The sequence below is a fragment of the Podarcis tiliguerta genome (genome assembly GCF_965153285.1).
Source record: "Podarcis tiliguerta genome assembly, chromosome: 16".
In the NCBI taxonomy this organism is placed as follows: domain Eukaryota; kingdom Metazoa; phylum Chordata; class Lepidosauria; order Squamata; family Lacertidae; genus Podarcis; species Podarcis tiliguerta.
In genome coordinates, this window is record NC_139549.1 from 12,274,514 (window position 1) to 12,299,768 (window position 25,255).

The 25,255-nt window shown below is 48.4% G+C and overlaps 2 protein-coding genes across 7 annotated transcripts in view; both read right to left on the bottom strand.

Annotated features, from left to right (window-relative positions):
• The window catches only part of RPS6KA4 (ribosomal protein S6 kinase A4), a 42,873-nt gene extending 25,368 nt beyond the window's left edge, over positions 1-17,505 (bottom strand). Inside the window, exons 1-6 of one of the 2 annotated variants that reach the window (XM_083418496.1) lie at positions 17,028-17,505; positions 11,808-11,879; positions 9,680-9,898; positions 7,834-7,949; positions 2,109-2,216; positions 90-170 (exon numbers count right to left, since the gene is read on the bottom strand). In XM_083418496.1, coding sequence (XP_083274622.1) covers positions 90-170; positions 2,109-2,216; positions 7,834-7,949; positions 9,680-9,898; positions 11,808-11,879; positions 17,028-17,079 — 648 coding nt within the window. In that variant the 5' untranslated portion in view covers positions 17,080-17,505. Of the gene's footprint in view, positions 1-89; positions 171-2,108; positions 2,217-7,833; positions 7,950-9,679; positions 9,899-11,807; positions 11,880-16,580; positions 16,925-17,027 lie in introns of those variants that run through there. The other variant, XM_083418497.1, reaches the window with a different exon arrangement.
• Positions 17,506-21,475: 3,970 nt separating this feature from the next.
• Positions 21,476-25,255, bottom strand: part of CCDC88B (coiled-coil domain containing 88B) — a 33,367-nt gene continuing 29,587 nt past the window's right edge. For all 5 annotated transcript variants that reach the window (XM_083418462.1, XM_083418463.1, XM_083418465.1 and 2 more), the window contains 3 exons: positions 24,266-24,411; positions 22,727-22,984; positions 21,476-21,962 (listed from right to left, as the gene is read on the bottom strand). In XM_083418462.1, the coding sequence (XP_083274588.1) occupies positions 21,916-21,962; positions 22,727-22,984; positions 24,266-24,411 (451 nt within the window). In that variant the 3' untranslated portion in view covers positions 21,476-21,915. The remainder of the gene's footprint in view (positions 21,963-22,726; positions 22,985-24,265; positions 24,412-25,255) is intronic.

Sequence of the window (25,255 nt, forward strand, 5' to 3'; positions counted from 1 at the left end):
GCTTTCCTTTTCTTTGCCTGCCGGATTTGCACTGTCAGAATGATTGCCCCAGTTTCCAACCCCTCCCCCATCTACGCCACACAACTCACCTTGCCGTGTCCACTTTTGCTTCGGACAATCTCTGGGGCCATGTATTCAATGGTGCCACAAAAGGAGAAGGTCCGTTCTTTCTGTAGTGGCGGAGAGCAGACGACAAGAGAGAGAGAGAAAGGTACAGAGAGTCGGAGGGAAGGGGAACACTGAACATATCCAACTCCAAATCAGAATGGGGCCCTATCCTTCTTGAGTCTCCCAATTTTTAAAGCTAGGTGCTGCTGCTGTGCTTTTAGCACCACTTTTATGAGCAGGTGACAAGGCTGATCTCTCCACCGTGAAAGCTTCACCTGCCAATGTTGGAAACAGCACACAGCTGTTAAAGCCATAAGAGCAGGGCTGTTTTCTGATTTCCTGGTCAGTTGGCAATGTGATCCATCTCAGAGGACTGAGTTTATATGAACAGGAGATTATGCGGCACCAAAGAAAATAGAAATGCGCTTGCATCAACTCTCAAGGATCACTTTATGAGCCCATCTTTTCACCTACATACACCCCCCAATATACACTGTTGAAGGCTCTTCATTCCTAGGCTGTATGCTGTCTTTAGCTGTGCACACACCATACATTTAAAGGATATTTAAAGCACATGGCTTCCTCCAAAGAATCATGGGAACTGTAGTTTTCAAGGGAGATTGTAGTTCTGTGCAGGACAAATTACAGTCTCCAGGATTATTTGGGGGAAAAGCAGGTGCTTTAAACATATGGTTTGTACGCAGCCTTCATTTACTCTGCAATAGCACTGACCCAAAAGCCAAGAGGCAGATGCTTCTTTTTTCCGATAAAGATTCAAAAACACAACTGTCCTCTGCAATGGTATCAACAGTTCCAAATATAGCTTGGCAGCTGCAGTGTGTGAAATGGGCAGGCTGCGCACACCATGGTGCCTTAGGCTCCATGCACGTGTGCCGACCTACATGTGAGCCAGAGACAAAAGGAATCCATCTCCTTTCCCATCAACCCACCCTCTGCACACACACAGCACACACTCAGAGGTTTGATTTCTGAGATGCTGGGGAGGGAGCTGGATGCTGAGGAATGACAACATGAGCAGATCATTGCTCACACAATTCTAACAACACACCAGGAATAGGGGCAAGAAAGCAAGGCTGTCCGCAGTAAGTCCAGGAGGTGTACACACCATACGCTGAAAACACATGATCCCCCCCCCCCGAATTCTGGGAACTGTAGTTTCATAAAGTGCTAGGAATTGCAGCTCTCTGTGTGGGTAAACTACAGTTCCCATGAGTCTTTGGGGAAAGCCATGCTTTCTTTCTTTCTTTCTTTCTTTCTTTCTTTCTTTCTTTCTTTAATAAATAGACCGTATCTACTGCTTTGATTGCAAGAAAACCTCCAATGTGCTTTAAATGTATGGTGAATATGCAGCTGTATGGTTCTAACCTCACACTGTAGGTTCAGAGAAATGTGAGTGTATGTGTGTGTGTGTTTGGGTATGAGTGGATGCTCACGCAGGTTAAATAATTTGTGCATATTCTGCTATGTAAATTTACTTTTTATTAAAATGTTTTTGTTTAGTCCCCACCTTTTGCCTTGACTTGGGAACCTTCCCCCCAATATATTCCTAAGCTTCCTACCACATCAATGCAAAAAAATAATTCCACCTTGAGGATGACATGTGTTGATTGCAGCTTGTTCTCCAATGACAGCTGGCTTTAACCCTCTAAACCAGGCATGGCCAAACTTGTCCCTCCAGATGTTTTGGGACTACAATTCCCATAATCCCTGACCACTGGTCCTGTTAGCTAGGGGTGATGGGAATTGTAGTCCCAAAACATCTGGAGGGCCAAGTTTGGCCATGCCTGCTCTAAAGCATCATGGCTGTGCTAGCTGGGCTGAGTTGCAGCCCAAAATATCTGGTTAGTGAAGGCTGCTCTTAACTGTCAGCCCACAATTCCGTGGCTCCCTAGATCTTGACGTATCTCATAGGCCTTCACACTGATAAATCTCTTGGGATGAGGAAAGGAGGATGCAGAGCCAGGGGGAACAAGACTCACATCCTCAGTCACAAATTCCTTGCTCAGCCCGAAGTCCGTAAGCACCACATGTCCTTCGCTGTCCAGTAAGATGTTCTCCAGCTTCACATCGCGGTAGATGATGCCGAGCTACGGACAAGAAAGGGTCAGTGTTGAAAGGTTTAGTGTGCAAATTCAGAGATCCGGGCTAGGCTGGCTTCCTGCTTTACAACTTTCCATCTCAACGATCACTGCTAGATATATCGCAATGTTGAACACCAGAAATTGCTCATCCCTAATGAAGAAGCACGCAAGCAGGATCTGAGTGCAGCAGCACTCTTTCCCCACTTGTGATTCATTCCCAGCAACTACTATTCAGATGCACACTGCCTCCAACTGTGGAAGCGCAACATAGCAAAACTGAGCTCAGAAGTGTTTCACTCCTTACATACACACAATATTTGTTGCAAAGGTTTGGCATGATCTGCTTCTTAGCTCTTGAAGGAAATGCCACCCTCCATGAGGGGTGGAAGGGATGTTAGGGGAGGGGTAATGCCTCTGGTGGGGGACACACATCATGCTCTTTCTGGGGCAGTTTGTCCACCTTTGGTCCCTGCCTTGCACTCAGCTCTCACCTGTAGCACCTAGAAGCTGCCAGCATGCAACAACGGCCACACCCTGGAACAGCTTTGACCGGCTGGCTAAACCAGGTGAGGGTAGCCAATGGGTCTTAAACCCTGAGTGAGTTAGGGACTTCCCTTGCATGTGAAGACAGGCTCTGGAGGATTGAGCAAATGAAAGCAGTACAGTGGTACCTCTAGTTGCGGACACGTTCCGTTCCGGGGTGCTGTTCGCACCTCGAAAAGTACGCAACTAGAGCGGTGCTTCTGCGCAAGCACGGAGAGCAATACAGTAGTACCTCGGGTTACAGATGCTTCAGGTTACATACGCTTTAGGTTACAGACTCCGCTAACCCAGAAATAGTACCTCGGGTAAAGAACTTTGCTTCAGGATGAGAACAGAAATTGCGTGGTGGCAGCGCAGCAGCATCAGCGGGAGGCCCCATTAGCTAAAGTGGTGCTTCAGGTTAAGAACAGTTTCAGGTTAAGAACGGACCTCCAGAATGAATTAAGTTCTTAACCCGAGGTACCACTGTAGAGCACTTCTGCACCTGAGCGTAGCACGCAGAAGGCTTCTGTGCACGCGGTGGAACCCAGGTTTGCCACATTCACAAGCCGAAAAGCCGCAACATGAACCTAATGCAACACGACGAATGACTGTAGTTGGGTCCAACAGTTAAGAAGGCGGTTTTTGCACATGCTGTAGAGGGAAGTGAGGGGCAGATGAGGTTCATCAATCTGGGAAGGTAGCCCATCTAGGAGAAGGAAAACTCTGATTCTAAACCTCCGCTGCCTTGCAGATATCTTTGGGAGAAGAAAAGGCTAAGGAGTAAACGCTACAGGAATCTGGAGCCCCTAAGACGATTGGATGGTGCCTTCCAGCAACTCCTGTAGCCAAGCTGGTGCCAAATATATTTTTCTGCTCTCCTTCAGACCACATCAGTGAGTCCGAGAGGAGGGTCTTGTCGTCCCGGCAGCCCAGCACCTCAGTACACGCTGTAGAGGTTTGCACCCTGGAAAGGTTACTTCTGTGCTGCAAACGCAGCAGTTAGAATTCACCCCCGGAGGTGCACTCCATTGTCTCTCAAGACAGACATACCCACAATCCTCCATGAATTTGCCTCGGAATATATTTAAATAATAAGTTCAAGGTCTTTGAATCAGAAAGGCCCCAAGTTCTGTTCCATTTACACAGCATTGACGCTACCTGAGTTGAGGCCTCCCACACACATGACAATAATAATGGTATTATCATTGTTGTTATACTGTACTGTATCACATTATTATTTTAAAGAACATCATCAAAGTACATAGCTCTCTGCAAAATAGCTCATGCAGAGCTGACCTTACGATGCACGCAGATCTAATCCACTCACTTTAATACAACACATCTTCAAACATATAATAAAGCCTATTCAATCAATTTTTTTTAAAAGAAGAGACTATGAACAGTTGAAATATATTGCTGAAATATTAGTATTTCTAACAGCCTCATATGCATTTACTAAGGTATTGGGTTGTAGCCAACTCAGTTAGTCATGGCCATTATTTTCAGTGGGTCTACTCTGAGGAGGAATGGTACTGGCGACAACCCATTTGATCCAGTGAAACTTCTTGTCGCAACAGTTTACAGGCCAAATACTCTCAAGCTTCATGAGATCAAGCCTTTGAGTGCAGTGTCAGGTCCACTGTGCAGAATGTTTGACGGATCTTTGCAGAGTAATACAAACAAAATAAATGCAAATCCCTGTCCCAAGCAATTTACAATCTAAGGTGAGGAGCCTCTTTGTTAAGAGTTGCATGCCCTTGGGACATAATTTGTCAGGGGCCCACATACAGCTAAGGGGTGGGGCCAGAGTGAAAAGAGGGTGGGCAATGCTCCTTTTCTCTCTCTCCTTCCTGCCGCACCTTTTTCTTTCTCTCTATGTCAACTCCTGGGAAACGATGTGGTTTAAACCACTCAGCCTCTTGGGCTTGCCGATCAGAAGGTTGGCGGTTCGAATCCCCGTGACGGGGTGAGCTCCTGTTGCTCGGTCCCTGCTCCTGTCAACCTAGCAGTTCGAAAGGACGTCAAAGTGCAAGTAGATAAATAGGTATCACTCTGGCGGGAAGGTAAACGGCGTTTCCGTGCACTGCTCTGGTTTGCCAGAAGCAGCTCAGTCATGCTGGCCACATGACCTGGAAGCTGTATGCCAGCTCCCTCGGCCAATAAAGCGAGATGAGCGCCGCAACCCCAGAGTCAGCCACGACTGGACCTAGTGGTCAGGGGTCCCTTTACTTTTACCTTTATGTCAACTCCTTTCCTTCATTTCATAGAATCATAGAACTGTAGAGTTGGAAGGGACCCCTGAGGGTCATCTAGTCCAACCCCCTGCAATGCAGGACTCTCAACTAGAACATACATGGCAAGTGGCCATCCGAACTTTTGAGGGCCAAATTAAGTTAGGCCCAGGGCTGCAAATTCCCCCTCCCAATCTGTAGTTTTGATTAGCAGGTAGGTGGAGAGAGGCAAAGCTATTGATCTAAGAGAGAAAAGGAAAGAAGTGGGGAGGAGCAATAGCTGTGGCCTTGAGTTTCAGCTGGTGGAGAAGAGTAAGAAGCGAAGATGCTCTCTGAAATGAAAAACTGCCTTATATGGTCAGGTTATTTGTCCATTCAGTGCACTGTGATTTACTCTGACTGGTGACAGATCTTCAGGGTCTCAGGTGGGAAGCCTTTAAGACCCTGGTGGCTGCTGCCCATTGGGAAGGCAAAGAGCCCAGTAGGAGGAGGAGCCAGAGCCAATGGCAGGCAGAGCCAACTCATTCCAGTTTTTTGCCTCTCCTCCCTCTCCTTGCTGAGTTCTACTAGGGCAGTGGCGTAGCGTGGGGGGTGCAGGGGGGGCCGGCCACACCGGGCGCAACATCTGGGGGGGGGGGCGCACTCGCACTCGCAGCTCTCTGCCCCTACCTGGCTCACTCACTCTCTCTCACTGCAGTGCTGGCTGTGCGAATCCGATCCGAGCCGCCGGGTCGCCGCCCACTGTGGAGGGGGGGTTGCCAGGCTTGCGGTGCGGTGCGAAGAGAGAGCGAGGGACTATCTGGAGGAGGGACAATGCAGCGGGGGGGGGGGCGCAAATTACTTGCCTTGCCCCGGGTGCTGACAACCCACGCTACGCCACTGTACTAGGGGCAACAGGAGGAGGAGGAAGGAAGCTGACAAGCAATGCTACCCACCAGGCTGGATATAAGTAAGAAAGCAGGCAGATGAGGACTGGCTGAGGGGCAGACTGAGGTTGGTGGCTCCACTGCCTTGATGAACCAGCCTCTGTCGCTTTCATATCCAAACTAGACAACATTATTATTATTATTATTATTATTATACCCCACCCATCTGGCTGAGTTTCCCTAGCCACTCTGGGCAGCTTACAGCACATAAAAAATTGTAAAACGTTAGACATTAAAGATTTCCCGATACAGGGCTGCCTTCAGATGTTTCCTAAAAGTTGTGTAGTTGTTTATTTCCTTGACATCTGATAGGAGGGCGGGCGCCACTACCGAGAAGCAGGTGTCACTACCGAGAAGGCCCTCTACCTGGTTCCTTGTAACTTCCCTTCTTGCAGTGAGGGAACCGCCAGAAGGCCCTCAGAGCTGGACCTCAGTGTCCGGGCTGAATGATATGGGTGGAGATGCTCCTTCAGGTATACTGGGCCGAGGCCGTTTAGGGCTTTAAAGGTTGGCACCAACACTTTGAATTGTGCTTGGAAATGTACTGGGAGTCTATGTCTCCAAACAATGACTAAACCTTACTCTTCGGTAATGACATGATCTAGTCCTAGCGTAACTCCTCCTACTTACCTACCTGTGATCACTGTGATCGGGTGTCCTATATTTAATTATATAATTTAGTACTCAGCTAAGATATACTCACAAATAGCTGTAAACCATTTGCCTATCTTTTGAATCGACATTCATGTTTATTAAAGCATCTACTTTATCAAACTTACTTTACCGGAATGCAAACAAACTATCTTACAGATCTCAGGAAGTTATGAATCATCACAGCATCTTATAAGCATTATTTGCAAAAAAACCCTACAATTAAGAGTACAGATAATCAAATAGTTGCAAAGTTCAAGCAAACTGTGCTGTATTATTCAATAACTAATGAACCATATAATCGTTAAACTGCTAGCCTTCTTGAACAACTTCTTCCTTGCTTTCTTGTTGGTGAATTTATCATTTTGTCAAAAAACATTTGCCTAGCAGGTTTTCTGCTGGGAGCTTAAGGTGGCTAGGCTGCTCTTGCCCTGTGGTCGGTGATCCTTTGCCAATAACCCACAATCTGTGGGATGGATCCGGTTCTGTGATCAGAGCCCACCCATCCTGCAGCATCTGGTGCACATCCCTGTCCCAGCCCATCTCACAAGGGCCAACCAGATGCCTCAATGGGAAAGTCACAGACAGAAACTGAGGGCAACAGCACACTCCCTATTTGTGGCTGGTATACAGATGCACAAAGGGAAGCGGGTGGCGCTGTGGGTAAAACCTCAGCGCCTAGAACTTGCCAATCGCAGGGTCGGCGGTTCGAATCCCCGTGGCGGGGTGCGCTCCCGTCGTTCGGTCCCAGCGTCTGCCAACCTAGCAGTTCGAAAACACCTCCGGGTGCAAGTAGATAAATAGGGACCGCTTACCAGTGGGAAGGTAAATGGCGTTCCGTGTGCTGCGCTGGCTTGCCAGATGCAGCTTGTCACGCTGGCCACGTGACCCGGAAGTGTCTGCGGACAGCGCTGGCTCCCGGCCTATAGAGTGAGATGAGCGCACAACCCTAGAGTCTGGCAAGACTGGCCCGTACGGGCAGGGGTACCTTTACCCTTTATACAGATGCACACTGCCTCTGATAACTGAGCACCAATCACAATGGCTTCTTTGTCTGCATAAGATAACTGCTTCCAGCCTGGTAGAGTCCCTGGGGCCCTTGGCACACCTGTTGCCACTAGGAGTATCCCTCCTGAAATGGAGGGAATCTGGAGGAGGATGGGAGTGGGGCAAAGCCCTTCATCTCCAATCCAGCTGTGTTATTTACTTTTTGAAGAGCATCCATGCAATTATACTAACAGCACAACCCTGCCTGGTTTGGTCACACCTCCCTCCCTTCCCACTTCTCACCTTATGCAAGTGTTCAAGCGCCAAAATGATCTCCCCACTGTAAAACCGCACCTCGTCTTCCGAGAAGTGGTCCCGTTGGTACAAGTGGGTGAACAGCTCCCCACCACTCACGTAGTCTAGAAGGGAAGAGGGAGGCAAAAAGGTTAATTAATTCCCAGGGTCCAAGCTGAAAACAATCCCCCACCTTCAAAATATTATGCCCTCCTCCTGATTCATGGCTTTCGACAGATTCTCAAAGGGGTTCATGACCAAAAATGGTTAGGAATTCCTGTTCAAGATGACTTAGGACCAGGATACTTCAAGGACAGCCTTTTTCCAAATCATAGAATAGAATAGAATCATAGAGTTGGAAGAGACCACAAGGGCCATCAAGTCCAACCCCCTGCCAAGCAGGAAACACCATCAGAGCACTCCTGACATATGGTTGTCAAGCCTCTGCTTAAAGACCTCCAATGAAGGAGACTCCACCACACTCCTTGGCAGCAAATTCCACTGTCGAACAGCTCTTACTGTCAGGAAGTTCTTCCTAATGTTTAGGTGGAATCTTCTTTCTTGTCGTTTGGATCCATTGCTCCGTGTCCGCTTCTCTGGAGCAGCAGAAAACAACCTTTCTCCCTCCTCTATGTGACATCCTTTTATATATTTGAACATGGCTATCATATCACCCCTTAACCTCCTCTTCTCCAGGCTAAACATGCCCAGCTCCCTTAGCCGTTCCTCATAAGGCATAGTTTCCAGGCCTTTGACCATTTTGGTTGCCCTCCTCTGGACACGTTCCAGTTTGTCAGTGTCCTTCTTTAACTGTGGTGCCCAGAACTGGAAACTGCAGTGTTATTGAAACTGCAGTGTTATTTATTTATTCTTCATAGGCCTTTCTAGGGGTCTCTACATCATCTAAGATGAGGAATGTTATGATCCGCCTTTGCAACATCCTCTTTGTTATCTTTTTTTTGTACCAGAGGGAAGCCTTCATTTTAAATTCACCCAGGCTTTGGGGGGTGTTCAGTTTCTGGACTAAAGACTTTCCCTGACTTTTTTTTCAATGTTCTCCCATTGCCATCTCCTTCTGTTTTAATGTATTCATTATTACTGATGTTATTTTGTCTTTATGAATAAAGAGCTCCCCCCCCCCAATTTATATGATTGTTGTCTTTTAAACAACTTGTCAAATTCATTAGAGAGGTTGTATACAAAAAGTGATATACAGATGATTAAAACAAATATTTATTCCCCCCCAACCTTTCAGAGACCATGTTTATTTTAATTTTACTTCCCCACCCTCCAACCTCTAGTTCTTCTGTGTTTTATGCTGATTGTTATTATTTCATTGCTGGGATTTTAATTGTATTCTTATTTGGGGTTTGTTTTGTTCCTATTGCCATGCTTAATTTTGATGAGTCCCAGTTTAGGAGAAAAGCGGGATATAAATACATTACATCAGTGGTTCCCAATTGGTGGTCCGTGGACCCCAAGGGGTCCACACAACCCACCCAAGGGGTCCGTGGCACCATTCACATAACAAAAACTACCATAGAGATATCAAAGTTTTCAAAATTTTGGGGTCCACGGCTTGGCTTTTGAAAAACAGTGGGTCTGCAGTACTTAGCTAATTGGGAACCACCGCATTTAGCAGTAGAAGTAGTAGTAGTAGTAATAACAATAATAAGTATAAACCACTGTGTGGTCATTCCACCCCACTGAAAACCAGCATACAAAACCGCAAAATAAATACATAAGTAAGACCATAACAAATATTATTTGAAACAGAATCATTGCCTCCCCTCATTTATCCTCCCAGTTCCATGTCCGTCCGTCCCCCCGGTTTGCACCCCCACGATGCTCATACCTAGGATAAGGTGAAGCTTGGAGTCTGTTTGGAAGGCGTAGTGGAGCGTCACAAGGAAGGGCGACTGGCGCACATGTTCCAGAACCATCCGCTCGGTGCGCGTGTGCTCTGTTGTTTTGGCCTTGGTCACAATGGCCGCTTTGCGCAGCACCTTCATAGCATACAGCTTGCCGGCGTCGTGACCGCTGAGCTTGCGAACCAGGAACACCTTTCCATAGGCTGGAGTTGAAATGGCAGATGGGTTAGGATGGCTATCCTCAGAACCGCAGCCCCCTTACTCACCCACTACGCCTGCTATCTTGTGGGCCTTAGGGGAAAGGCCTTTTAATCCAATCAGGCCTTTTAAAACACACACACACAGCCTTTGTTGTAATAGGCTGCAGTCTAAATCTCTGGTCTCCCCTGCTGGCTGGGGTGGGGTGTGAGATGGGGTGGAGGTCTTTCTCCACCCAGCCTAAAACAGTTCTACCAGCCTCCATCTGCTGCATGACACCAGTTTCACTCCTCACGTGCAGATAGCATTAGGAGTAGCGTATAAAAACCCCTGATGGCATTAGGTCCCAATCCATTTATCTTGGAGGTCTGAGGTTCCCCACTACTACCCAGTGGCTGCCTCTATTTCCCATACAGTGGTACCTCAGGTTACATACACTTCAGGTTACAGACTCCGCTAACCCAGAAATAGTGCTTCAGGTTAAGAACTTTGCTTCAGGATGAGAACAGAAATCGTGCAGCGGCAGCGGGAGGCCCCATTAGCTAAAGTGGTGCTTCAGGTTAAGAACAGTTTCAGGTTAAGTATGGACCTCCGGAACGAATTAAGTACTTAACCCGAGGTACCACTGTATTCTTAGATCCATTGCTTCCTTTAATTGCAGCGTGTCGGAAGCATTCGATTTGTGTCATTTGACGAATATCTTTAATGTATTTACACTGTGCCTTTCTATAAAAAGTATTCAAAGCAGCTAACAAAAACAGCACAATATTATTTAAATAAATAAATAAATAAATAAATAAATAAATAAATAAATAAATAAAATTATAATTATAAGACAGGAACATCAAATAAGGCAGGAGCAAAGCAGTGTCCTTAGAAGGCTTCAAACTTCTTTTTTGTCAAATGCCTGACGGAATTGAACTGTTTAAATTTGCCACTGAATGGAGAGAAAGGTGAGCACCAGATGAACATATCTAGGGGGGCGGATTCCATAAGCCTGGGTGCCACCACTGAGAAGGCCCTGTCTCAGATGATGGGGACACCCAGCGCAGACCCTGCATAAGAACAAAACAGCTCTGCCAGATCAGATCCAAGACCCATCTACTCCAGCATCCTCTTTCCCATAGTGGCCCATCAGATGCTCCAAAGAAGTCCAAACCCAAGCTGAAGCAACAAATAGCTTTTTTCTGTTGTTATGTTCCCAGCATCGGGTATTCAGAGGTAAAGTGCTCTTGAACATGAGGGCTCTGTTTAGGTATCATGATGAATAGCCATTGTTAGACCACAGCAAGGAAGCAGGTCCATATGGCGAAAGCATGCTTAACTCAATGATATTCTTTAGAAAAGGAGTGGGGAATTCTCAGGCGCAGAGGTTGAGTATGGCCTTCCAGAACTACCCCCCAGGTCACACCCCTCACTGACCTCCCCTCAATTCCCCCCAGGTGTTTTTGCATGGCTGGAATGTGCTCTTGAACTCCGAAAATGCCTTCTACTATTCAGGATGAAGGGTAAAGAGGGCGGATGAGTGCAGAAACTAGCCTAATGTACAAACATAATATTTACATCTGTTGACCCACCCACCCCACATATGGCCCTCAGAAGGTTTGCCAGAAAGGAATATGGCCCTTGAGTTTAAAAAAGGTTCCCCGTCCCTGCCTTGAAGAATATCAGCAAGCAACTCCAAAGAATTTAATTTTTCCACCTTCAGTTTCTGACCACTTTAGAAAACTGAGCCTAAACGTATGCCATCTTTCGTTTCAAGCTGTCAGGCATCAAAATATATTTTTGCTTCACTGTTTTCGACTTCTGCTTTACAACTTTGGTTTTCTTATTAATTGTTATGCATTTGTGTGCAGTATTACCCCCCCCCCCCCAAATAAAATAGATTCTATGATAGAGCTGCTTTCGACTCACCTCCGGTGCCCAGGACCTTGAGTAGTTCAAAATTCTCCATGCCAACTTTCTCCTCATGGCCTGTCAAGTTTGCTGTTGAGGGAAAATTCAAAAACATACACTTTTCAGGTGGGAAGAACAAGGTAGAGCTGGGTGTGTGTGGAAGGAGAGGCTGAACATCAGGGAGACCTCCAAGACCCCTTTCCTTACTTTCCAGCTTTCCATTAAAAAGGAAAAGGAAAAAGAGTAACAATGCAAACCTAACCTTGTCTACTCAGAAGTAAGTCCTATTCAATTCAGTGGGGTGCACTCCCAGCTAAGTGGGGTTAGGACTGCAGCCTAAGACCCCAGTCCAACTAACACTGGTCACAATTTGATTCCCATTGAAACTAATGGAACAAGTTCATTGCCAACCTCGTTGCTTTCAGTGGGATCCACATCATAAACCTATACAGTACATGTCTACTCAAAGGAAAGCCCTGCTGAGTTCAATGGGACTTGCTCCCAGGTAAGTGCAGAAAGACTGCAAGCTTAGGACTGGATCCAATGTTGTGTTGGTCCTAATCAAAGACCCACTGAAATTAACTAACATGACTGAGGTCCATTCATTTCAATGGATGGACTTATGCGACACCACCCCTGGTCGTCACAAACTTTAGTTGGATTGGGGTCCACATATTTTACTTAATGGAGATAGAAGGGCCAGGCATGGGGGTGGGCTGTGTGAGCCATAATCTTCTCATTTACTCATAAAGAAGTTAAATTTGATTCTGCCTTCTGGCATTCTGGGGCCTATTGCTATTACAAGTATTAATAATAAACATAATATTATTAGATACTATATCTTAACCGGCCTTCAGCACAAGGTCCTAGGGCAGGTTACAGCAATGTACCGTTACAATACTGAAATAAGCTAAAACAATTTACGTTCAGAAGATTTACAAAGTGTTACAAGAGACTGGTGCTTATTTTTTCGAACAGTATTGAAGTGATTTAAGAGGAATGACATAACTTTTAAATTAAACATGCTGGCCCGTTTTTTAATGAAGGTGGTCGCTATTTATTTATTTAAACAACTTTCTAGAAAAGAAAATTAGAAAAACTGACAGGAAGCATTTACACTGGGCATATATTATAGTGTGTTGAAAAAAATGCCTTGGGCTGTATCCAGAGCCCAGAGCAGACACGTTGAAATGAATGGACCCGGCTAATTTTTCAATAGCCTACTATTTTCAATAGGTCTACCCTTGAGTGGAATTTAGCTGGATACGGCCCTTCGGATCTTGCGAATGATGCGTTTTGCTACACCCGTTTTCCCGAGTGTCTACACTTTAGGCCCAACCACCAGGACCCACCACAAAATCTCTGGCTATGGGGCACAGGGGCGGGCATTGTGCCAATGGTGCTGAGCCACTTCTGGCCGCCCTCCTTCTCCTCATGGCACACTCCCTTTGCTCTCGCACGGCACCCGTCCCCACCCTCTTCCCTGGGGTTCTCGGGTGCACAGGGGAGGAGGCCCCATTTCCGGCCTATGAGTCACAACTTGGCCAACTCCGAGAGGGGGAAAAAAACGGGCCCGCACTTGCCCACAGGAACACCTAGCCCAAGAAGGCCTGCCACAAAAACGCAGCCACTACAAAACACCCTCTGTGGGGCTGCCGCCCGGTGGCTTATAGCTTACAGTGGTACCTCAGGTTACAAACGCTTCAGGTTACAGACTCCGCTAACCCAGAAATAGTGCTTCAGGTTAAGAACTTTGCTTCAGGATGAGAACAGAAATCGTGCTCCGGCGGCACAGCAGCAGCAGGAGGCCCCATTAGCTAAAGTTGAGCTTCAGGTTAAGAACAGTTTCAGGTTAAGTACGAACCTCCGGAACGAATTAAGTACTTAACCCGAGGTACCACTGTACAGTGTTTTCTAATTTATTGCTAATTGCACATTTATGGCCACATCTTCACCTTAAAACAGGGTGCTGAGGGGAATAGTTCCCAGGAATATTTGGGGGAAAGCCATGACAGTTGCAGTGGAATCCTGGTGCTTTAAATACATGTGGCTGTGACCTGTACATGGGTATCAATATTTTCTTAGTCTTATATGTCATGCTTTAAAAAGCAGGGTGTGTGTGTGTGTGTGTGTGTGTGTGTGTTTGCCTTTAATTGTTACCCTCCTTATTTTCATCCCCTCGCAAATAGCTACGTAGTTTTGTTTTATTTATTGGCTAAAAGCATCTCACTAAATAAGAGACCCAAGTCTCTTGAGTGCATTTAAAATACAGTTGTCTCCCCATAGGTCTCCTTAAGAACCTGCTTTTAATGCCAGCAGCCTCAGCTCTGTTACCCTGGTGGGAGGAAGGGTGGGCTATAAGCTGAAATAGTAACAACAACAACAAGAACATATGCCACAACAGTAACATTCACTTTGAGCATGTGCAGAGTACATCTGCCATCAAGGAGTTTCTAGCAAATACAGTTTGCAAGCAGACAGGTCCCCTGTTTTCCTGTTATATAAAGCTCCCTCTGTCTCTCTCCTTTTTTTTTACGAGAAAATATTCAGGGGAAGATCAGGTGCTGTACAAATCGCCTTGCTGGATCAGACCAAAGTCCATCTAATCTGGCATTCCGTCTGCAAGAGAGGCTTCTGGGAAACTCAGCAGCAAGGCATGAAAGTATACCGCCTTCCTCACAAGCAAGGCCTGCTCTCTGTTCTCAGCATCTAGTACTCAAAGGTATAGTACTTCTCAACATGGAAGTTCCACATTTGAGTCAACACCTTTGCCCAACCAGGTGCCCACCAAATATTTCGGACTACAGCTGTGCTAGCTGGGACTGATGGGAGTTGTAGTCCAAAGAGTCTGGAGAGCATCAAATTGGCAAAAGCTGCTATAGACAACTCCACTTTAAAACCCACCTGGCTTGCCCTAAACTGGGGTGCATGGAGGAGGAGGGAGGGCAGCAGTTAACTATAGCTTACGCTGCCTGGTGCAGTTACCTGTATATGACTGAGATATTCAAGTGCATTTGAAGGAGAAACGAGAGGAGATGGAGTGCATTTCAGGTCATGCATAAGGAAGTGACATGGCCTGACAGACAGTGTGATTGAGCAACTCCTAATCTTCGCCCAAATTAAGACATTTGCCCCAGCCTGGCATGCAAGGTACAGTTAGGATGCTGCTGCCAGACTCTCACATTCTGCTTTTCTTATGCCAAAAGGATTGAGAAACATGTGCCTCTTGTGTGCGGTGTGTGTAAATCAGGCGTGGGGAACCCTTGGCCCATCCAATGTCCATAGAATCATAGAATTGTACTACAACTCCCATCCGCCCTAGCAAGCATTGCCAATGGCCAGGAATCGTGGGAGTTGAAGTTCAGCCACATCTGGGGTAAACAGTCAAGGTTCCCCACGATTGATGTAAATGGTTTTTGGTCTGTCAGGGTCTCTGTCTCTCATCTGAACAGAAAAAAGGTTTTACACAAACACACAAACACAAAAATTACTCCAAGAGTGGTATAGGATTCCATGTTTTATTTATGCCAAGGCTCAACCTTTCTTTTCTTTTTTTAATGGTGGGATTATGCAAATCAACAAACGAAAGTACCTCTGACGGAGGTGCTGGGGAACCCGTGTCCCTCCCCCAAGATGCTCTTGGACTGCAACTTCCATCATCCCTGACCACTGACCATGCTGGAGGGGGTTGATAGGAGTTGCGGCCCAACCACATCTGCGGGACTCAGAGCTGTCCCACCCTTGCCTTAAGAGCAATGACCTTTGCCTCATCATCACAGCACCCACCAACACAAAGTTGTATCTGGAAGTGGAAGGTCAAGATGTTTGGATCAGAAATGGTGGCTTCCCTGCAAGTTTGCACGCAATCATTGGTACCAACTACCCTTTATTATTCGCTATTTCCCCACCCCTCTTTAAATGGAGGATGCACGGATGCTGAAGATGGCCAGATTGTTTTAAGAGCCCCTCTCTTGCAGCGAGCCGACTTTTTTTTCAGTGGGGGGAGGAGGAGAAGGAGCAGATCTCTTACTCCAGACAGCCTTCGCCAGTACACTGTTCTCACAAACACACACACCACTTCCCACCACCCACCTGCCAACCGCCTCCAGCCGCCCCTACGGCTCCCTCCCCTTGCCCCCACCTGCCAATCCAGGCGGGGGCGGGCTGGTGATTCAGCAACACCCACCCCCACTCCAGCTGGGTCGGGAGGCGGGGCGTGCATAAATTAGGGGCGGAGCTCCGCCACTTTGAAAGATAACACTCTCCCAGGCCCTCGGGTGGGATAGGAAAGGGTTCTCTTTCTCTTTCTCGACTCCCGACGTCTCTCCGCAACCCCAGGCGGGTCTAAGCGTTGCCCAATCGCGCCCTCTGTCTCTCGGCAAAGGTCTCCGGGCACAGCCGAGCCGGGATATCCGCTCTCTTTGCAAAGCTGGCTGTTTTAGCAAGGGCAGAAAGCAACTGGTGTCTCTCCTCCTCCTCCTCCTGCGCCCAGGTCACGTTTATCCGCCCTCCCCGAAATCCTGTGCATCACCGCCAAGATGACTCTCGCTCTCCTCCCTTCCACCGACCCAGTTTATGCACCGAGATCTGCAGTCACCCCCAATCTCCTTTATCACGGACGAGAAGCGGGACCTGCGTGCCGTTGTCCCCACCGCGGGACAAAACCCCTATTCCAGTTTACGCGCTCCAGTTTGATCTCACTCCAAATATGAACGCCGCGCACTCCCGATCGTGTTTACACACCGCGATCGGCGCCCATAAGAAGCCGTGCAAGCAGCCGACACCCCCCACCTCCTTGTCTCTCAACGTGCGCCTTCCTCGGATCAGGTCGATACGCCCCCCGATGCGTTCCCTGCGCTCCAGCAGCGCCCTCTCCTCCTCCTCCTCCACGCGCCTCCAACCGGGTCCTGAGCCGAAACCCAAGGTCCCACCCCGCCGCCGCCACTACGGTGCGCCCTGCTGGGGGTCATCTTGTCATTCCCGGAGGAGGAGGCGCCGCCTGGAGGGTCGGGGGTCCTCCTGACCCCCTTCCGCAGATTCTCATCTGCGGGACCCTCAGCGAGCCAACCCAAGCCCCAACCCCGCGCGCCCCGCCGGAGATCCCATCCCGGGGCGCCCGGGCCAGCGGCTCCACGTCTCCAAGGACCGCCCGCGCGCGCGCCAAGGGGGACCCACCCAGCTGCCCCCTCCCTCCACACACACATGGCCGGCTCTCCTCCCCCTCGATCGCCTGGTTACCGTCAGTGAGAGGCAGCTCCACCATCTCCTCCTCGGCTCCGCCGTCCCCCATGGCCAGGCCGGCTTCTCCTTGCTCCCTTCCTTGCCCTCCTCTCGCGCTCTTCTCCTCCTCCTTCCTCCGCTTTGGTTACATGGTGCGGGCCCTGCGCTTCCTGGTGCAGCAAGCAGCCCGCCGCCGCCGCCGCCGCTGCCTCCGCCGCCTCCAGGCCTGACTCAAGCGGCAGGAATGTGACAGCAAGCAAGAGGAGGAGGAAAAAGCCCAGGGAAATCAGGGGACCCGCCCCAGGGAGGGACAGGGGACCCCCTTCCTGCTTAACGCGCCCCCTGCCCGAAGTTCCGTGTCACCCCCGTGCCTGGATTCCCACCACACACGCACACACGCTCGGACTTCCTGCGGGGCCCGTCTCGGCCAATCCCAGGGACACGCTGCTTCTTGGGGAGGCGCGCGGTGTTTTTTCTCGCTGTCCAGCGCCTTGCACCCCTGCAGGAGTGCGATTGCTCCCGAGGATCTTCGCCACCTAAGTTTTACTCTGAGTAGATCCATTGGAATGAATGGGTCCAAATTAGGGGCTGTACCTGCAGCCAATGCTCGTCCTACAGACCCATTAGAGTGATTGTACTGGACTCCCTTAGGACCCTTAATTTCAGTGGGGCTACTGGAGAAAAACTTAGATGCAATATTTAGGTATATGTCCATTTGTTTTAATGGGTCACAGGACTCCTCCAGAATAGATAGATGATAGAACATTGTGCAAGTGAATTATTGGTGTGGTGTAGAGGTTAGAGTGGAGGACTAGGACCTGGGAGACGAGGGTTTAAATCCCTGCTCAGCCATGAAGCTCGCTGGATGATCTTGGTAGTCACTGCCTCTCAGCCTAACCTACCTCACAGGGTTGCTGTGAGGATGAAATGGGGAGGGAAAGAACCATGTTGGAGCAACGGTAGAATAAAAATGTGATAGTTCAATAAATAAATGGGGAGGTTATACATGGCACATGGAAATGATGGTATGGTGGACCCAGAATATGGGAAGCACAATAATAAGCCCTCCTGCCACATGGAGATTGGCATAACTCTATTTATATATTATTTTGGAATTTATTCAATTAATTATTTATTAAACGTGCATACCGTCCTTCATCCGAAGATCACAGGGGGGTTCACAGCATAAAAGTGGGAACACAAAATAAATAATAAAACAAACAAATCAATAAATCACTCCCAGATACTGCTGTAGATTCTGCTAAGTGGACTCTGCCAGTTTCCCAAGGTCTCCCATGTGGATTGTTGGGATGGGAGATGGGAATCATCCTGGGCAGGACAGCTTATTCACAAAAACTTTTTTTTTTTGTCACAATTAAGTAGAATGTTTTTGCTCCATCTTTGATTTTTTGTTTGTTTATTGCACTTATATTCCATCTCTTACTCCAAGAAGCTTAATGTGGCACACACGGTTCTCCCTCCCCCCCCCCATGTAAGTAAAACCTCTAAGTGGCTTACAAAAACAATAAAATATACAATAAAATTTACAAACAATACATTAAAAAAAATCAAAATGCAATTAAAGCCAGCAGTTAAGCTAAAATGACAGGTTAAAACCCATGCCAGTTTTTGTCTGAGTGCAGGGTTGTCTAGACAAAAAAGATTTTAGCAGGCTCGGAAAACATTTTGTACAGTGAAAGCCAAGATGATCTATATAGCCCAAATGTCAAGTGGCGGCGAGGTCAGGAGGGTAAGTGTCACCGCGCTAAACTATTTCTTCCTTACAAGTGTAAAACAAATACTTTGTGGCCCTTTTAATAGTGCCAGTTCTGCAAAATCAAAGTGGTCAATGAGGCATATCGGGGCAAGGTGTTGCCTGGTGCAAGGTGCACACAGCATTGGCTGGAATGGACAGAGAGGGATGGTGGAACAATAGTTAGGCTAGCTTGATTGTGTCAGCCGTAGCATTTTGAAACAGGAAGGAAGGGATTGTGCAAGGGAAGAGAAAAATCGGCAACTAGGCCATGAAATAGCCTGTCTTTGGCCTCTGCTGGTAGGAAATCAAAACTATGCTAAGGGGGGGGGGGAGCTAGTGGAGTGTAGGAACTTAAAGCAGACGTTGCAGAAGTGGCTAGTGTACGTGTGTGGGTATAAATACTAATACTACTACTACTAATATTTTGCCTGTGATAGCGGTGGCTGCAGCTTCTTGGGTCTGGTGGGGCCGAAGGCAGGGGAGCCCAACAGTAGGTGGCTCCAGAGCCAGTTACAAGCAGAGACAGAACCATGGAATTTGTAGAATTGGGACCATGAGGGTCATCTAGTCCAACCGCCTAAATCAGTGGCGTAGCGTGGGGGGTGCAGGGGGGGCTGGCCGCACCGGGCGCAACATCTGGGGGTTAGGGTTAGGGGGCGCAAATCCACGGGTTAGGGGGCGCAAATTACTTGCCTTGCCCCGGGTGCTGACAACCCACGCTATGCCACTGCCTCCAATGAAGGAATCTTTTGCCCAATGTGGGGCTCAAACCCGTGTCCCTGAAATTAAGAGTCTCCTCATCTATGGCTCAGTGTCTAGTTTTGCCACCATCCTCCCCACTCCCTGCTCAGTTTTACAAGGGGCAACACGGAGGTCTAGGTCGAGAAGACAAGAGCCTGTGCCATCCCACCCCATCGCGGACTAGATGTAAGAAGAAAGGGAAGGGGGGGGGCTAAGTAAGGGCAGCTCAGGTTGGTGGGGTGCAAGCTTAAAACTGTACCTAGGTAGATAGAGCAGGATCTACTGCAGTGATGAGGGCATATGGGGCACTGCCCCACCATTGTCTGCCATTAGCTATCCCCTCCCTCCTCCCTCCCGACTGCCTTCTTTCTTGCAGTCAGTCCAGTGGGTGGTCCTGCCTGGCAGCTTCCTCCTCTTTTGTCTCAGTACTGCCCCATGTAGAACTCACCAGAGAGGGGGAGGAGGATGGGGGCAAAACTAGGATTCTTTGGCTCTGCCTGTCATTGGCTCTAGGGGATGCGGGTGGCACTGTGGGTTAAACCACAGAGCCTAAGACTTGCCGATCAGAAGGTCGGTGGTTCAAATCCTCGCAACGGGGTGAGCTCCCGTTGCTTGGTCCCTGCTCCTGTCAACCTAGCAGTTCGAAAGCACATCAAAATGCAAGTAGATAAATAGGTACCACTCAGGCGGGAAGGTAAACGGCGTTTCCATGTGCTGCTCTGGTTCGCCAGAAGCGGCTTAGTCATGCTGGCCACATGACCCGGAAGCTGTACGCCGGCTCCCTTGGCCAATAAAGCGAGATGAGCGCCGCAACCACAGAGTTGGCCACGACTGGACCTAATGGTCAGGGGTCCCTTCATCATTGGCTCTGGTGCCCCCTGCTGTTGGTGTTGCCTTCCACACCACCAGACTTGATGAGCACCAGCCCAGACTGATCTCTGGGTTATGTGCCACAGATCAGGCAGGGCTTCCAACTAACAGTTGTTTTAAAAGCACATTTTACCTTTATACAGTAGGCTAGCTTCTATACATACTCTCTCTCACACACCATTTCTATCCTCTCCATGCAGGAAAGCAAGAAGCATTAGCAAATGTTCAAGGACACATTCCTGCCAAGCTGATTTGCAGCAGCCATCCAGGATTTTCAAATGCATCCCCCCCCCCCCCGGCTGACCTGAAGATGCCAGGGACTGAGACTGGGACCTTCTGCATGCAAAACAGATGCTCTGCCACTGAGCTATGGGTATTCCCTGAAGACATGGGAACATAGGAACAGCTCTTCCCTGTCGAAGTGATATAAGGTAAAGGTACCCCTGCCCATTCGGGCCAGTCTTGCCAGACTCTAGGGTTGTGCGCCCATCTCACTTAAGAGGCCGGGGGCCAGCGCTGTCCGAAGACACTTCCGGGTCACATGGCCAGTGTGACAAGCTGCATCTGGCGAGCCAGCGCAGCACACGGAACGCCGTTTACGCTGGGAAGCGGTCCCTATTTATCTACTTGCACCCGAAGGTGCTTTCGAACTGCTAGGTTGGCAGGCGCTGGGACCGAACGACGGGAGCGCACCCCGCCACGGGGATTCGAACCGCCGACCTTTCGCTCGGCAAGTCCTAGGCGCTGAGGCTTTAACCCACAGCGCCACCCGCGTCCCCTTCGAAGTGATATAATACTACTTTAAATGTGAAGCGTACAAGGGACATCAGCCAAGGTGTTATGTCACCAAAGGCAAAATAAGTTGGCACCTTTGTGAGCTCCTCTCCCATTCCCTGGCAGTAAAAATGCACTACTAATAATAAATAACAGTTTGCTGCTCTTTCGTGGCACGCTAAACCAGCCTCCTCACTCTCCCAAATGCTTGGGCTGGCCCTGCTTCTTTTGTGGGAAAATGATCTCACGCACCTCCTGCAACGTCATGGTGCTAAACCAATGTGATGTTCTGTGCCGTTCACATTCCACTCCCAGAAAGACTGGATTGATAAATAACCATAAACTTTATTTTTAAATACATTACTTAACCGCAACAATTCGGGCCCATCACCCTTCATACATATTACATACATCTATGGTTGCAGATGCTCAGACTCAGCCCCTCCCCACACCTGCTGTTCAAACTGGGTCACCTTCTTTAGAGGGTATTACATCACTTGATTCAAAATGCAGCGATCCGATCCGGTAGCCCTGCTGCAGTTGAGGGGAGGGAGAGTGCTCCTGCTCAGCTGGCTGAGTGGGGACCTGGATGTCTGCCCCAAAGTCCTCTCCTGACAGCCCCACTGCCCATAGGCATCTGTGCACCCACCGAAATGACACCCTGTGCTTTGCATTCATTTAATGCCTCCCCATCGTTCCAATAGGATGTTCACATCAGTTCAGGTTTGGAGAATCTGAGAGGGTGAGCCCTCTTCCTCCACAACATCACGATGGACGCTCGGGGGTTTGTTCCTCCTCACCCAGTGGCGGTCCTGAGAAAACCAAAACAGAAAACACACAATGAATTGCAGAAGCTTTGTGGGGCAATGGGTCTGTCCATCTGGCTGTTAACCAGAAGGTTGGTGGTTTGAGCCCACACAGGGATGGCTGTGAGCAAGATTCCCTTCCAACTCTACAGTTCTAGGATTCTGTGAAAATATTTATTACAGCCTCGTATCCTACCTTTTTTCTTTTCTTGCTTTGATCTCTTCTTTTTCTCCTTTATTGTTGTTATTATTATTGCTTTTTGTGTATTAGAAAATCTATCTATCTTCTTATCATTTTGATCCCCACCCCCTGCTCTATGGTGCAGGGGCCTAATTTTGGTAAAGAATAAGGATTTGTTTGTTATGAGCATCTCCTAACACATTCAGAAAACAGCAGTTGCGAAGGAACCACAAATTTCTTGTCATAGGACCTGCTCTTCATGCTGGAGGTCCTGGGTTCCACCACCAGCACCACCACTTAAAAGGATCCGGGCCTTTCCAGATTGTCACTATTCCCAAGTGAGAGATTCCATCACCTAACAGTGAATTCAGGTTACGGAACCAAAGCTGATTAGGAGGTCCTGAGCAAAAATAAGGGCCACTTCCCCAAAAGGCAGACCTACCCATCCCTTTGCATAGGCTCTTCCATGGGCATAGCCAGTATTTTTTTTTGGGGGGGGGGACGGTTTTGTATTGTTTTAGGGGGCAGGTGCCCCCTGCCCCCTCCAGGCTATGCCCACGGGCTCTCCCCACCCCATCTCTCATCTCACCTCTCTCCTTGTCGCTCTTGGAAGTCTGGCTCGGAACTTCCCACTCTGCCGCCGCTTCTTCAACGGAACCCCCCAGCATTCCAAGACGGCGCTGGCGGAAGCGCTGGCGAGGGGTGTCCTGCTCTTCTCCTGGGCATTCCACCGCAGGCAGCCGTGAGCTCAGCCTATGGCGGCGGAAGGGCGTCTGTTGGCCATCCAAAACACTGAGGGTGCTGCTTGCTTTGCGGAGAGGGGCTGGGGAGCTGGGGGTGCTGGAAACTTTGAGGGCAGCGGGGTTAAGAGGAGCAAAGAGGCAAGTCAGGAGACAGCAGAGCTGGGCAGGTGGTGCCCGAGACAGAGAAGCCCCAAACCTCTCCGCAAGGCTCCATAATTAAAAACAAATTGATTACTCACCCACCCTTCACAAGAAATTGAAATACAACACTAAAAGGCTTTTTAAAAACAACATTAAACACTTTGCTCCACAAATAAATCCTGCATCAAGAAAATTCTACAGCCTTGTTTACATTATGCCAATCTGTATGTTTTGTTAATCTGCATCATTTATTCTGCATTTCATATGATTTATTTTAAATTTTATTTAAATATTCATAAACTGCACTCCTATATAAAATTTCACAAGGCGGCATACGGACTAAAAGCATAGTATTACAATTAAAAAGGTCAAGAATTATTTATTTATTTAATTGCCGTAAAGGAGGAGCACCAAAACTCTTAGCTTCCTGGGCTAGAAACTTGCACCGTCTGTTTAAAATAACTGAAAGCTACAATTTTTGCGAGAGTGAATTCTGATCACAACATAAAATTTCATGCTTGTGCGGTTATGATCCTGGAATAAAAGCATCTCTGTTTGTGGTCCTTAATTCCTTTTTTCCATTCATTTATTGCCCTTTGGTGTAAAAGCATCGCCAGGAGAGCTTACACAATTATAAAAAGGAAACAAAAATACCTTAAAACAGGCGCAGGAAACCTGTGGGCCCTCCAGATGTTGTTGGACTCCAGCTCCCACCAGCCCCAGCCAACATGGCAAATGTCAGGGATGCTGGGAGATGTAGTCCAACACCATTCTAGAGCAGGATAGGGAGATCTTTTTCAGCCTGAAGGCTGTATTCCCTTCCAGCAACCTGCTTGGAGCGGCGGGGGTCATGCCAGTGGTGTTTGGGACCAAAAGCAAAAGTGGGGAGAGCAACAGATGTCAATCTTCCTTTATAATACATTAGGCTGCTTTACACACACACACACACACATTCGCACACCCTTCTCTGTCCTCCAGCCAGGCAAGCAGTAGGCATTCTCAGAGTTCAAGGATACATTCCAGCCAGGCAAAGCTATTCAAGGAGGGTTGTGGCCTGGAGAGAGTTGTTGAGAGCCAGACAGAGAGGCCTGGAGGGCTGTGTTTGGCCCCTGGGACTGAGGTTCCCCATCCCCTGGTTCCAGAGAGCCACCCTTCTTCCCCCATGCCTTCAAATATACTAGTGAAAGCCGAGAGCAAAAACCTCTCCACTGCCCCTGCCACACCTTTCTCCTCCCTTCCTTCACCTGTTCCATCAGCCCCACGGCCTTCCTGCCCTGTTAGGCTCTCGCTGCTCCCAGCCCCTTCAGCCATGGGGCGCAGCTGCTCATGGGGGGCTTCCCGGCGGTGTTTCACCAGCTTCCGTATTTTCTCAGCAATCCAGTTACTCTTCCTGTGAGGTAAAAAGCGGGTGAGATAAAAGAGGTGCGAGGAGGAAAGGAAAAGGGAAGCTAAAGGTTGGGGTGTTCTGGACAGTTAACAGGAAGGACCTTCTACACTCAGTGCATCCCTGGACTATGGAACTGGCTCTCTCAAGAAGTGACAGTCACTAGTTTGGATGACTTTAAAATACAGCTACGTCTACTAGTCATGATAGCTATATTATCTCTGGCATAATCAGAAGCTGTATCAGAGCTCCACAAGATTATCCTTGGAATAAGAGAGTACAGTGGTGCCCCGCAAGACGAATGCCTCACAAGACGGAAAACCCGCAAGACGAAAGGGTTTTCCGTTTTCAGAGGTGCTTCGCAGGACGAATTTCTCTATGGGCTTGCTTCGCAAGACGAAAATGTCTTGCGATTCTTGAGTTTTTTTTCCGCTCCCCAACCCCTTTTTCTAAAGCGCTAAGCTGCTAATAGCCTTTTAGCAGCTAATCCGCTAATCCCTTAAGCCTTTAATAGCTGTTAATAGCCCTTAAACTGCTAATAGCGCTAATAGCGCTAATCCGCTAATGGGCTTGCTTTGCAAGACGAAAAAACCGCAAGACGAAGAGACTCGCGGAACGGATTCTTTTCGTCTTGCGAGGCACCACTGTATAAAGAATGGCCCTGTTTTAATCTGGTATGTGTTAGGAGGGTGAAGAATTAGCCAATTGGAGCATGCTTGTCACAAGCTCTGCTAGTGATACAAGAAAACATTGGGGTTAGCTTTTACAGCCCAGCTCCCCATCAAGGGACCCAGTATCATTGTAGGTCAGAGAAGAAAGAGTAGAGGCAAGAACCAATTGAAAAATGCAA